The sequence below is a fragment of the Danio rerio genome, chromosome 10 (assembly GCF_052040795.2).
Source record: "Danio rerio strain M-AB ecotype USA chromosome 10, GRCz13ab, whole genome shotgun sequence".
NCBI lineage: Eukaryota > Metazoa > Chordata > Actinopteri > Cypriniformes > Danionidae > Danio > Danio rerio.
In genome coordinates, this window is record NC_141030.1 from 3805001 (window position 1) to 3819001 (window position 14001).

At 39.8% G+C, this 14001-nt stretch overlaps 1 protein-coding gene across 9 annotated transcripts in view; it reads left to right on the forward strand.

Annotated features, from left to right (window-relative positions):
• Positions 1-13383, forward strand: part of rph3aa (rabphilin 3A homolog (mouse), a) — a 53829-nt gene extending 40446 nt beyond the window's left edge. For 6 of the 9 annotated variants that reach the window (XM_087269994.1, XM_087269995.1, XM_087269996.1 and 3 more), the window contains 9 exons: positions 2167-2246; positions 2363-2437; positions 2564-2673; positions 5013-5139; positions 5230-5286; positions 5929-6077; positions 6258-6339; positions 6516-6612; positions 8922-13383. In XM_087269994.1, the coding sequence (XP_087126120.1) occupies positions 2167-2246; positions 2363-2437; positions 2564-2673; positions 5013-5139; positions 5230-5286; positions 5929-6077; positions 6258-6339; positions 6516-6612; positions 8922-9055 (911 nt within the window). In that variant the 3' untranslated portion in view covers positions 9056-13383. The remainder of the gene's footprint in view (positions 1-2166; positions 2247-2362; positions 2438-2563; positions 2674-5012; positions 5140-5229; positions 5287-5928; positions 6078-6257; positions 6340-6515; positions 6613-8921) is intronic. The other 3 variants (XR_015500687.1, XR_015500688.1, XR_015500689.1) reach the window with 1 other exon arrangement.
• Positions 13384-14001: the final 618 nt, after the last annotated feature.

Consider the following 14001-nt stretch of genomic DNA (forward strand, 5'->3'; position numbering starts at 1 on the left):
TTACACTATACACCAATTACATGTTGATGATTATAAGCTTTTGAACATGTGCGATAAAAAGATTCCCGATCTCGCAGCAAACAGTTTAATTCAAAGACGGTTCAATCCGATTCAATCTCACACTGAACAGAACCAAAACAATAATCAAATATTGCCCTAAATGTACCATGAAATACAGTTTTAACGGTTGTTCATGCGAGAATGTAGTTGTTTAAAACTCAAATCCGCGGTTTATTTCCAAAGATTGTGCGTATTTTTAAATGTCTTTTGAAAATTGCTGAGATGTCCCAACACAATCTCACGGCAATTCGTAACTTTTTCATTTAGTGGCTAATTCGTTTGAATTCGTACGATCTAATTCGTACAATTTAGTACGATTTGCTTATCCCCCAATGACGGTTGGGGTTAGGGGTGGGGTCAGGTGACACGCCTCCTTTTTAAAATCGTACCATTTCGTACGACTGAACTCGTACGAATTCGTACAAATTAGCCACTAAACTGGCAAAACGTAAAATACTTAAGTTTTCTCGTGAGATCAGGCTGGATGTCCACCTCCAGGTCCTGACGGGCGCTCATCAGTTGTGTACCCGGCGAGGGCAGCTGGTCACAATTGTGTGCCCCTGGCTAATTTGAAAATGCTAATTTTAATCACGTTGGATTTAATTAATATTTTCTCTTTCTGAAATTATTTGAAAATAACAGCTAAATTTGTATGATAAAATCACGTTGGATTTAATTAATATTTTCTCTCTCTGAAATTATTCGAAAATAACAGCTAAATTCGTATGATAAAATCACGTTGGATTTAATAAATATTTTCTCTTTCTGAAATTATTCGAAAATAACAGCTAAATTCTTATAATAAAGTTGATTATATTTTATTACAGACATTTTTAATTGATTTCAAAGCAAAAAAATGCCCTAAAATCAAGAAATTAATTTTATTAAATAAAGTTTACATATTAATATTAATGAAATCTACAAGGCCACAAAATGACTTTTTACAGTGTACTTACATCAAAAAAATAAATACAATGTACTTACTGTGTTTATAATGTATTTGAGAACACTTGTGGTGCTCTTGAGTTGGAATAGAGGTTGGGTTATGGACAGGTTTGGTGGTATGGGTAGGTTTAAGGGTGGATTAAGGTGTATGGGATGGTCAACAGTGTATTTATAAATGTAGTTACAAAAGTTAATTACAGATGTAATTACATACATGTATTTAATCAAGCATAAGTACACAGTAAATACATGTATTTACACAATAAGTACATTGTAACAAACTATTAAATCCTGTGTAAGTACATATTAGCTAAGGCCATTTAATATAAAGTGGGATCTAAACTTTTTATCTGATAAAAAAAAAATGATGATAGAAACACATTTATCGATTCAATTCCAGCATGCACATAAAAAAAGCCATGTGATAATTAAAAGGACATGATAGGGTGGCCTTAATGGACAAAACAGTGGACCAGCCACATTGTAAAACATCTGAAATTTTGGTTTTGGTCATTCTAAAATCCTTCAGCTAAAGTCTGTCATCAAAGTGGTTTAGTATTATTATCGCCCAGAACTAGGTATTGCAGTGCAATTTGGAATATTGGAGAGGGTTTTCTTTTTATCCAGCCCCTTCCCTGATGAATCATGGTGTTTGTCCCCAATGGGAAGCACAAAGAACAAAATGGTTTAGCATGCAAGTCTTTCATCACAGATTGCATAAATATTGTGGCTATTAGGTAGCAAAAATGGACATGATGGTATGGCATTAATGGAGAAACCAGTTGACTGAGCACATTGTAAAATATCTGAAATGTTGTTTTGGTCATTGGAAAATCCCTCAGCCAAAGTCTGTCATTAAAGTGGTTCAGTATTATTACCTCCCAGAATAGTCCTTAGCCCAAAATCCACCATATGTTTATTGCACTTCGCCGTATTATATAAGAATAAAGGCTCACAGTGGCTTCTCCTACTCCAGCAAACTCCATTTTTCTTTTGGATAATTGATTTCAGTTTATCAGAAAGTGACAGTTTTGTTCTTTGACTCGTTGGATGGAAACGGTGCAAATGATTAATGCGATAGTCCAGAATTCTTTGGATGAGAATATAGCTATTGTTTGATGTCAGCTTTTTTTTTTTGACATCACGTTGTCCATTTTCCAGCCACTCTGGGCATGCTGGAGTTCAGTCTGCTGTACACGGAGGAGAAAAATGAACTGCACTGCAATATAATCAAAGCAAAGGTATTGTCTTTCTTTCCTTTGAACGGGCAGTTTCAATGCGAGCTATTTTTGCCCTGATGGATCATGTCACAGTGAATACGGCTGTAATCCATGCAATTGCTTTGTGTTTGGTGAAGGGTCTCAAGCCAATGGACTCCAATGGTCTGGCCGATCCTTATGTGAAGCTGCACTTGCTTCCGGGTGCCAGTAAGGTAATCCTACTTCTATATCAATACCTCTGCTTACAGGCAACTAAATTATATGTAAGAAATCAGATTGAAATGTTGATCCATTTCAAATTACATCCATTTTGATTGCTGTTTTTGTCAATCTCACAGTCTAACAAGCTACGAACAAAGACGCTTCGTACCACCTTGAATCCTGTGTGGAACGAGACCCTTGTTTATCATGGCATCACTAACGAAGACATGCAGAAAAAAACTCTCAGGTAAAACCAGTGTTTTGTACTTAAAGGTGCAGTATGTAGGATTGACAGCATGATGGTGGCATCCCGGTGGTGTAGTGGGTAGCATGATCGCCTCACAGCAAGCAGGTCGCTGGTTCAAGCCCCGGCTGGGTCAGTTGGCATTTCTATGTGGAGTTTGCATGTTCTCCTCATGTTCGTGTGGGTTTCCTTCGGGTGCTCCGCTTTCCACCACAGTCAAAGACATATGCTATAGGTGAATTGAATAAGCTAAATTGTCCGTAGTGTATGTGTGTGAAAGAGTGTGTATGGGTGTTTCCGAGTGTTGGGTTGCGGCTATAAGTGCATCCGCTGTGCATGCTGGATAAGTTAGTGGTTCTTTCCACTGTGGCAATCCCTGATTAAAAAAGGCACTAAGCCGAAAAGAAAATGAATAAATGACAGCCTAGTGGTTGAACTAGCTATTGCAGTCCAAATTCAAAATACCCGGCCTATTATCCAATTAAAACAAAGAAAGGCATATTTTTAAAGGAGAATAACTGATTTTAATACTGTTTATCATACAAAACAACTCAATGACTCAACTTAAAATGGTAATGCTGTGTTCACACCAGATGTGGAACATGCGAATAAATCGCGATATTCGCACTTAAATAGATGCGTGAACATTTTGAGTTTACTTGCTTCATCCGCATGTCAAATTCACTTCACAATAGATGCAGATTCCCATCATGGGCAGGGCTTCTGTCTGCCCGCTGACTCTAGCTTTATTGCTAAATGGCTAACTTGGATTTTATTGAGAGAAAAGCTGTGTTTATGTGCTTTAGGAAAACTGAAAAACAGCGTAGATTTGTTCGGCGCCATGTCTGAGTCCTCTAGATCCTTTCTGAGGTGCACCCAGCTCTGTGAGTTCATTTACTCCTCCAGTAACTGTACCTGGATGATGGAGGCTTTCAGCGGTGCCTCAGACTGAGCCAAGCCCAGTTTGATGAACTGTTGTCCGATGTCGGCGAGAGGATTACCTCATGACACCAACAACAGGCACTACGTCATAATCACACCCCTACAAGAGCAAGTTCATAATTGGTTAATGTGGCACGGATGTCTGCTGAAGTTCAGATTTTCCAACTCGCGATTCGCACGTTAAGCACATCAAACGCGCAAAATGCTCAACTCACGTCAATTACACAAAACACACTGCAGGGTTACTATTCTCATCTTTGCATTGACTTAACATGTAAATCACTCGTGCTTGACGCTTCATCCGTGTCTGGTGTGAATGCAGCATAATGCAACTTGCTGCAGAGCTTTTTAAGTTTACTCAGTTTAAATCGAGTCAAGTGCATTACTTGGGTTAAAAGTTGAATAAACCAGTTGCTTTAAAATGATTAAGTAAATTAACTATTAACTAAAGGTGCATAGTTAAAAAAATAAATTAAGTGAACTTAACACTTCAGAGTTACAACAGATTTATTTAGATTTTTAAAGTAAAATCAACTTGTCACTTTTAAGGCAATGGATTGACTCACTTTTATAAGAGATCATTTTTTAGTGTATATTTTTACGTCAACTTGTAACCCAAGTCATCGTAAAAAAGCTCTGCAAATTGTAAGGATAATAATAATCATAATAATAATAATAATAATAATAATATTAATTGCTTACTTTTATATAGCACTTTTCTGGACACTCTAAGCACTTTACACAATTTTTGGGGAAATCTCCTCATCCACCATCAGTGTGCAGCATCCACTTGGATGACACGACGGCAGCTATATTGCGCCAGACCACACACCAGCTGATTGATGGAGAGGAAACAGAGATGATGAAGGCAATTATGATATGGGGTTGGTTAGGAGGCCATGATGGACAGAGGCCAGTGGGCACATTTGATCAGGATGCCAGGGTTAAACCCCAACACTTTTTCAAAGAGTCAGGACCTTGGTTTTAATGTCTCATCCAGGAGATGGTACTCACTGAGCAGTATAGAGTGCTCATCACTATACTGGGGCATTAGGACCCACACAGACTGCAGGTTGAGCGCCCCCTGCTGGTCTCACTAACACCACTTCCAGCAGCAACCTAGCTTTCCCATGTAGTCTGCCATCCATGTACTGACCAGGCTCAGCTCTGCTTAGCTTTAATGGGCGACTATGTGAGAGTTGCAGAGAGCTAGCTGCCGACTAATGAGTCAAAAACTTACATACAGCACCTGTTAATGCATCAGAAATTCCTGAAATTAATCATTGCATTTAAAAGAGGCACGCTAAAGTATTCAGTTAGAACAGTTTGCAGGGGACTTAATTAAAGCTGTGACATTTCCCAGAGTGAAAAGGGTCAGCATCCGCATTGTTCCCTGGCAGGCTTTCTGTCAGCGATGAGGACAAGTTCGGCCATAACGAGTTTATCGGCGAGACGCGGGTGGTCTTGAAAAAACTGAAGCTGAACCAGAAGAAGACCTACAACGTGTGTCTGGAGAGAGTGATTCCGGTAAGCTGAAGGGGGAACCATGAACAATGCTTTTAGCTGAAAGTTTACAGTAAGGACTGCACTGTGTTGAGTTTAACGCCTTGTGCGCAGGTGAGACGTACTGCTGGTGGTGGAGCTTCTCGTGGCATGGCGCTTTATGAGGAGGAGGTAAGGGTGTTATGCATTTTGGGAATTACATATGAAAATAAACACTGGTCAAAAAGTTTGCATTATTACAAACTTGTTAATATTACAAAGAAATAACTGCAAACTTGCACTACACAAGACTGAAACGTTCCCGAGGTATATTCTTGCTGGAAATGTGCTGTTCAGTAAGGCATTCAAACTTTATTTCTCTTTGTGTAATACTACGCATGTTATAAATAACTTTACAGGTTTGTCCACAGTAAGATAAAAATATTCATACATATTTGTATTTTGGGGCGAGGCAGTGGCGCAGTAGGTAGTGCTGTCGCTTCACAGCAAGAAGGTTGCTGGTTCGAGCCTCAGCTCAGTTGACGTTTCTGTGTGGAGTTTGCATGTTCTCCCTGCCTGCTGGTCATCTCCCACCCTCTCCAGCTAAGACCAGGCTGGAAATGGCTGGAAACCAGCCTGGAAGTGGCCAAAACCCCTCTAAAACCAGCCTGGTCAACCAGCTAAAGCAAGCCAACCAGCTTAGGCTGGTTTAAGCTGTTTTTTTCAGTAGGGCATCAGGCATGTATTTCCAGTTTTCCTCGGTTGGGTTTGAATAATTGCAAAAAGCATCGTCATAAATGAGGGCTTCACTCATATTACGTGTGGCTTTTTTAGTTGAAGGATGATGAAGCAGAGGAAAGAGGACGGATCCTGGTTTCCCTCACCTACAACAGTCAACAAGGTCGTCTGATCGTGGGTGTCGTCCGATGTGCTCATCTGGCAGCAATGGACTCCAATGGCTATTCAGACCCGTTTGTAAAGATGTAAGGAACTCTAACACGATCTAATTCGAAATCAGAAGCAGATTCACTGAAAGCAGTTCTCTAAGTGTGATTAAAACGTTCTCTGTGTTCATCGTTCGCATGGTGGTGTTGTTTTGTGGCGCTCATTAGGCTTGTTTAATGATCACAAAAGCGCCTTTGAATTCTTGTGCTGTTTTGCAGTTGCTTGAAGCCTGACATGGGAAAGAAAGCGAAGTACAAGACTCAGATCAAAAAGAAGACCCTTAACCCTGAGTTTAATGAGGTACTCTTTCTTTCTCTTCATGTCTGGCGATGTGACCTGCAGGGAACGTTTTGAAGCATGACACTGATGTGCTTCCGTCACAGTGCTTTCATATGCTTTTCTTGACATGCATCATGGGAAATGTCATGCTTCCTTTGTTGTTGTTGTCATGTTAAAATATATTTGTTTGATTACAGGAGTTCAGCTATGAAATCAAGCATGGTGAACTGGCCAAGAAGACTTTGGATGTTTCTGTCTGGGATTATGATATGGGAAAATCCAATGATTTCATCGGTGAGAAATACTTTACATACTTTCCATTTCAATGGCGACACGGTGGCTCAACGGTTAGCGCTGTCACCTCACAGCAAGAAGGTTGCTGTTTCGAGTCCTGGCTCGGCCAGTTGGCATTTCTGTGTGGAGTTTGCAGGTTCTCCCCATGTTTGTGTTGCTTCCCTTCAGGTGCTTTGTTTGCCCCCACAGTCCAAAGACATGCGCTATGGGTATGATATCTATAAGGTATAACAGGGCTCGAAATTAACCCTTTTGCTTGGTAGCACTGGTGCTCCTTACTTTAAAAATTAAGGCGCATCAGCCAAAATTTAGTCGCACTTATAAGCACCGTTACTACAAGTTTTATACAAACATATTATTGCATTTGAAATCAACAGTAATCAAACTAACAAGCAAAAAAATATATATGTTAGCGTGAGGAAAATATGTCTCAACGAAATCCCGTTATCACAAAGAAAAATTATTATTTTTTAACATAACTGAGTGACTAAAAGATACACGGAGCGCTCACCGGCCCTGCACGCACTGCTTGACATGAATGAATCTGTTAACGATATAACTGTGCTGTTCTCACGGGTGCTGTCTGATATTGCCCTGATGCTTTTGACATATACTGTACCTTATTATATGCATACGTCATGTTAATATCAATACTTTTTATGAGTAGCGATATTAGTTTAGTCAGTGTAAGCCCGTTTGCGATGGTGTACGTGGTGTTAAATTTGACATATAGCTGCCACTTGCACGGCGGACAGCATCTGGCGATTATATAAAGGATTAAACTGAAGCTCTCGTGCTAGATGTGGCAAACAGTTACCTGAAAACTCCATCCCACAGACTTTTCATAGCGGACTTGAAGACAACGGAAGTCTTTTATCCACTCTTCGAAAAGTGTAGATGGTGGATAAACATTCAGCACATGATCACTAAGATGTGTCATTATTTGTAACTTTAGATGCCATGGTTTCTAAAACAAAATCTGTCAGTGTTATCTTCATTCTCATCTTCAGCGCTTTACAGTTTTTCACGGTAGTAGCTCTCTCTGTCATCCCAAGCCAGAAGGCATTGACTGAGTGATTGACAGCTGATATTTCAGTGCTAGAGCAGTGGTGGGCCAATAAGAAGAGCGCGAAGGCGGGGCAAGCATTACGGACGGTCTTTGTTTACTGCAGCAAGTTGACATGACAACTGTTTTAAAACATTCCTGAGTGATGCGTTTCAAGTGCAGAGATGCTTTCTGCGTGAATGTCTCCCGAATCCGCGCATGTGGTGAACATTTTGCAGTAAAAACTGGTCGCACACAACAATTTTTTGCACTCGCACAAATGCTCCCAAATATATTTTGAAGTCGCACAGGTCAAATTTCGGGCGCATATGCGACCAAAATGGTCACATGTTTGAGCTTTGTATAATATCTATAATATCTAAACCATCTACTTTCTGCTGAATCTAAATTTCACAATCTGAATTTCTGGTTTTGAGTTTTAGGATATTGAATTTGATGTTCTGAATTTCTTCATCTTGAATTTGAAACTGTATTTTTACAAACCCAATATCTGCAGTCTGTTAATTCAGCACACAAAAATCTGAAGTCTGAAAACAAAAATCAGCCTTGAAAAATTCAGTCGTCTTACATTTCAGATGTTCAATATTCAAGTTATGAAATTCAAATTTAAATAACTAAATTCTAATTAAGAAATTCAAAACAATAAAACGGCATATAAAAATTCTGATTTATTAAATTACAATTGTCAATAATTCAAATTAACACAATTCAAGTTCAGATTGTTTTGCCATATTATTAGCTCCAAATTAACTTTCATCACTACATTAACATCACGACGGTCGTCTCCTTCTGCCAACATTCATTTATTCATTTATTTTTGGCTTAGTTCCTTTATTAATGCGGGGTCGCCACAGCGAAATGAACCGCCAACTTATCCAGCATATATTTTACGCAGCGGATGCCATTCCAGCCGCAACCCATCTCTGGGAAAGATCCATACACACTCATACACTACGGACAAGTCACCTGTACCGTATGGCTTTGGACTGTGGTACAGGTGAATTGAGTAGGCCAAATTGTTTGTAGTGTATGAGTGTGAATGAGTGTGTGTGGATGTTTCCCAGAAATGGGTTGCCGCTGGAAGGGCATCCGCTGCGTAAAACATATGCTGGATAAGTTGGCAGTTCATTCCCCTGTGGCGACCCTGGAATAATAAAGGGACTAAGCCGAAAAGAAAACGAATGAATGTATTTTTGCGTACATTTCATGCCAACTTAAAAGTTCTGGTGTGTTTTCTACACAGGTGGATGCCAGCTGGGAATCACCGCCAAAGGCGAATGTTTGAAACACTGGTATGAATGTCTGAAAAACAAGGACAAGAAGATCGAGCGCTGGCATGTTCTCTTGAATCAAAGCAGCGTTGAAGCAGATGACTGAGGCATCGCATCTCCAAAGATCTCCAGTTCTGGTAGCATATCGTACCATGCTCTCTTCCAAACAAAGTAATTTCGCTTCCAAGCTTGAACTGCTGATAACCGTTTCTTTTGACTTTACCTCGCCTGAAACCATGTGATGAGCTGCAGTGGTCTAATTGAGAAAACCTAGGAAACTCAGTTACTTTGTTTTATCCTGTATGCTAGTCATTCATTAAATGCCTTAAAGAACAAAACCTCACAAATACAGATGTGACGCAGTTATCTTAGTCTTCAAACCCTGTAACCAAATATTCTCGAGGACACTGCGGGAAAAAAAATGGCTTTACTTGTGTAAAATGCCAGTTCTTTAAAGAAACACTCCACTTTTTTTGGAAATAGGCTCATACAACACCCCTAGAGTTAAGGCTGATTAATATTTCTGCGTCAAGTGATCGGCGTGACCCATTGCGCATAGTCTTGCATTTATACTTCTGCATGAACACTTCGGAAATGCCAGCTGGCAGTAGGGTTTTTTGTTCCTTATTGTCAAGTTTCTTAGTGTTTTTTGTTTTTTCTGAACGCTACCTTAATTTACAAGCAGCTAAAACTCGCTCATTTGGTGGCAGGAACAGGTGGAAGTGCAATGACTTTAATCATAAGGTAAACACAAAACAAAAGGCTCCATCTGGAGCTCCTTAAATCAGATTAGACCGTTAGCATCTTGCTTAAAAAAGTCAAGAAAGAGTTTCAATAATATTGCTATTTAAATATTCATTATTCTGTAGTTTCATCGCGTACTAAGACTAAGGAAAATGAAAAGTTGCTGTTTTCTAGGACGATATGGCGAATATCGAATTCTGGTTGTCATGTGAAGGCGGCACAGTCTCTGTCTTTCGCAGCGATATCTTTAAAATGTTTTCTGTCGAACCCCAAACTGATCTAAATTTGAACTGTCAAAAGTAAAGCCTTAAACAGTTAACGAAAATGTTGAAAGACATTGAAAAAAACTGAAATCGACACTGCTCAAGCGGACATCGTTACATTGGCTAACACTGCTACCTTGCAAAAAGACCAAAAAGTTAGCATTGCAGCCGATTTCAAAACCTTACTTGTAATGTAATGTGTATTTATATAGTGCATTTATCGTGTATGACCATCCACCCAAAGCACTTCACAATCATGGTGGGGTCTCTCCACATAACACTTACGAAACGCTAGCTGGCAGTAGGGTTTGATGTTCCTTTTTGTCAAGTTTCTTAGTGGTTGTTTTGTTTTTTCTGAACGCTACCTTAATGTACATGTAGCTAAAACTCGCTCATTCAGAGGCGGGAACCGGTGGACGTGCATTGACTTTAATCATAAGGTAAACACAAAACAAAAGGCTCCATCTGGAGCTCCTTCACTGGACTCGACTCACCCAAAACACTCGCTCCAACGGGTTTGTGCGGGTTTTCGGTCCCACCCACACTGATCACAGCTACCAAGCCGACGCGAAGACGCGAAAGAGGGTTTTGGTCAATGAAGGCACTGGTTATCAAGCTGCTATAGGTGCAGGTCTTCGTTTTTATAAAGAGTATGTTTTTAGCCAAAAATGTAATGCTATAAAAACAGGGCGTGTCATTGTGATTGACAGTTCCTCTAAGCAGAGCGTTGGAGCTTCGAGATGAGATTGAAGTTTTATTATTCGATTTCTGTGTTATTGTACCACGATAAATAAGTTCAGCAGTAAGCTATCTGACACACAGGATCTGGTGGAACACAAATTGATAAGGATTATTTTATATTGTGCTGGGATGGGATGTGTAAATATCCTGTTCATATTTAGAATCTTGCTGTGTTTATATCTTTTAGGGTGCTTTCAGACCTGCCTTATTTAGTTCAATTGAATCGCACTAGAGTTCGTTTCCCCTTTTGGTGCGGTTCGTTTGGGCAGGTGAGAATGCAGCAATCGTACTCAAGTGCGCACCAAAAGCAGACCAAATAAGAGTACCTAGACCTGCTTGAAGAGGTGGTCTCGGTACGCTTTTAAACAAACCCTGGAGCGGTTCGTTTTTGGTGAGAATATGATTCGTACTAAAACAGGTCCAACAGCAAAAAGTACTGCGCCTTTTGGACTAATCCAGCTGCCGTAGGCCGATGCGCTGTGCATTATGGGATATGGAGGAAAAATATTTGTTGACAGCGCTTTACCAACAGAGAGGGAGGAGGGGGGGAACATTACCTGATGGATCGTTGGTAATATTTCCTCAAGATGACCATGTCGCAGTTTAGCTAAATTAATTCACGCCTGAAGTGAAGTGCGATGCATGAAAACCCTGTTTTCCAGCCGGGCTTCATTCTCGAAATGTATACTTTGTCTAAAGCAGGGATACAATCAGTCAGCGCAGTCGTCCCTTCATAGTAAAAAGCGAAATTTTGTGTCTGCCGGTTTTGTTTACCTGCGGGAGTTATCTGGCATTTTCCCTCATGTGAATTCTGACCAATCAATAAGTAGTTTAGGAAATATGTTCAACAACATCTGGCCAATGAGAGATGTTGATTTTGTCAGATGACTTCATTTTGGTTCCTTTCAACTGGTTCGGACCAAAGCCAGCAGTGTGGTGTGAAAGCGACCCAAAGACGGCAGAAAATGCAACAATGTATCATTTATTACCCTTGGTGCGGACCAAATAAAACCAAATAAACCCTTAAACGCAGGATTTTTCCCGCATGGTAAATATGTAGCTGTCCATGATGTGTATATTTTGGGTCCTGTTTAATGTTAATTAAACATAAAAACCTTTCTAAAATGTATGTGTTGCTCATATGTTATTGTTCATATTTTACAAATGATATTTCTACCCCTATAAAGATAATAAATAGCAACAGCCCGTTGTAAGAGAAATATTTTTTGTGCTCATTGCTGAGTCTAACTTAGGCCAGAGTGTATGAAAGAGCATTTATTTCTGCAGTCCACATATATTGTTTTTTTAAATACTGCTTTCATCACACATCACATTGCGTGTTTTTAAATGTGAGTACTTATACAGTATTTATATTAGTGAGCCTTAGTTATTGTGCAGATACAGTTGGTCTAGTGAGAAGTTTGGGGGGCGTGGTTGATTTGACATACAAGCGTTTGGTTGGAGGCTTTATTCCGCGGCTCCGCCTCTGGCTATATCAGGTAGTCCCTTCTGCGCATATAGCCAGGTCCAATTTCAACAGTGTTTTCTACAAATGTCAAAGTTCATAGAGATCAGACACTTTTATTTCCTCCAGAGCTGGACCAAGCGCATAGAATGCTCACTGATATGGCGAATATCATTGCATACCTGCTGAAAAATCCAGCTTATACCAGCCTAGGATGGTTGGCTGTTTTTAGCTGGTGGACCAGCCTGGTTTTAGAAGGGTTTTGGCCAATTTCAGCCTGATTTTAGCTGGACATAGCAGGTTTTGGCTAGGCTGGTTTTAGCTGGTCATCTCCCAGCCTGTCCAGCTAAAACCAGGCTGGAAATGGCTGGAAACCAGCCTGGAAGTGGCCAAAACCCCTCTAAAACCAGCCTGGCTGACCAGCTAAAACCAGCCAACCATCCTAGGCTTGTATAAGCTGGATTTTTCAGCAGGGCAGGCATTAAATCTAATTTTCCGATGAACCATCTGTCGAACATCAAAAAAATACTGCAGTAGACCTATTGGAACCCACATGGACAAAAGACTCTCATAGAAATCAGTCAAGTTTGGTGAAGAAAAAAATCATGGTTTGATGCCAAATGATCAACTAGAAGTCAAGTTATTATTTGTTGTTCCTAAAACTTGGATAGATGACAAGACTTGTGTCAGGTAGTGTAGTAAAATGGTCTAATCCCTATCAATAGCTAACGCTAAGCTAAACTAAGCTAAAAGTGCTCCTGCCAGACACAGAGATCAGCTGAATGGATCCAAAATGGTAAAACTCAACTTTGTACCTCTATGGATCTTAAAACGAGTCTATTTCCAAAACAGAGTGTTTCTTTAAGTAAAATAGCATGCAGAATGCTATTGTCCACTGTTGTTTGGCGTTAGAAATATACACTGTCCATACATGTTTTTTTATGTTTATGTTTCAGTTAGTGAGCTGATATAATAAATTGTGAATATGAAGCTTAGAACAGTCCTTTTTAGAGTCGTATACAGTTAATTGCAGGTTGTCTGAGTTGTAAAGCGCATCGGCTGCGTATGGATAGGTCTCATTGTTATGCGCATGAAGTTCATGGACGTGTTATCCAGTTATATGTTTTGTCATTGTTGCGTTGGAGTTCATCTCTGTAACGTTTACAGGTATGAAAAAAACTGGTGTTGGCTAATAAAGTGTTTTCAGTTGTTGCCTATGGATCGGGTGTATGAAGAGTGTGTTTCTGGAATCTGGAACAAAGGTCATCAGGTGAGTGAGAGGAAAGTCTCTGGTACAAGGTGTCATGTGAGGGCTGTTTTTTTTGGTGTTGTGTCTGAAGCTTATCCAGATTGTAATCTTCAAACTCATTCTCAAAGCTTGACCTTCGAACAATTGACGAGGACTTAAACTTCCACTGGCCTTTCATCTGGTGCCGTCATGTTTACTTGCATCATTATATAATGAATAACCAGAAATGAAGCATCAGGAGGAACAGATGCGTCTTGACAACACAGCAGTAATGACTTATTATTATTTTTTTTTACTTAAAAGAGACATTTTTAGAGACAAAATTATAACTACAAAACTGTCAGCTACAGCCTCCTGCAAATCATGCGCTGGAGATCTCTAGAGGAAAAAACGTCAATACTTCCTTATATGAATGTCTCTACTGGTTAAGTCATTCAAATGTAAAGGTTTGCAGACGTTAAAGAATCAACTCTTACTAATGAATCAATTCTAATAGGATGTGAGCCCAACCCTAACAAAACTCGACTCAAATTAGTGAATTACAAGCTGAGGTTGAGATCCGAAGTTCTAGAAAAAGTGTAATCAACACG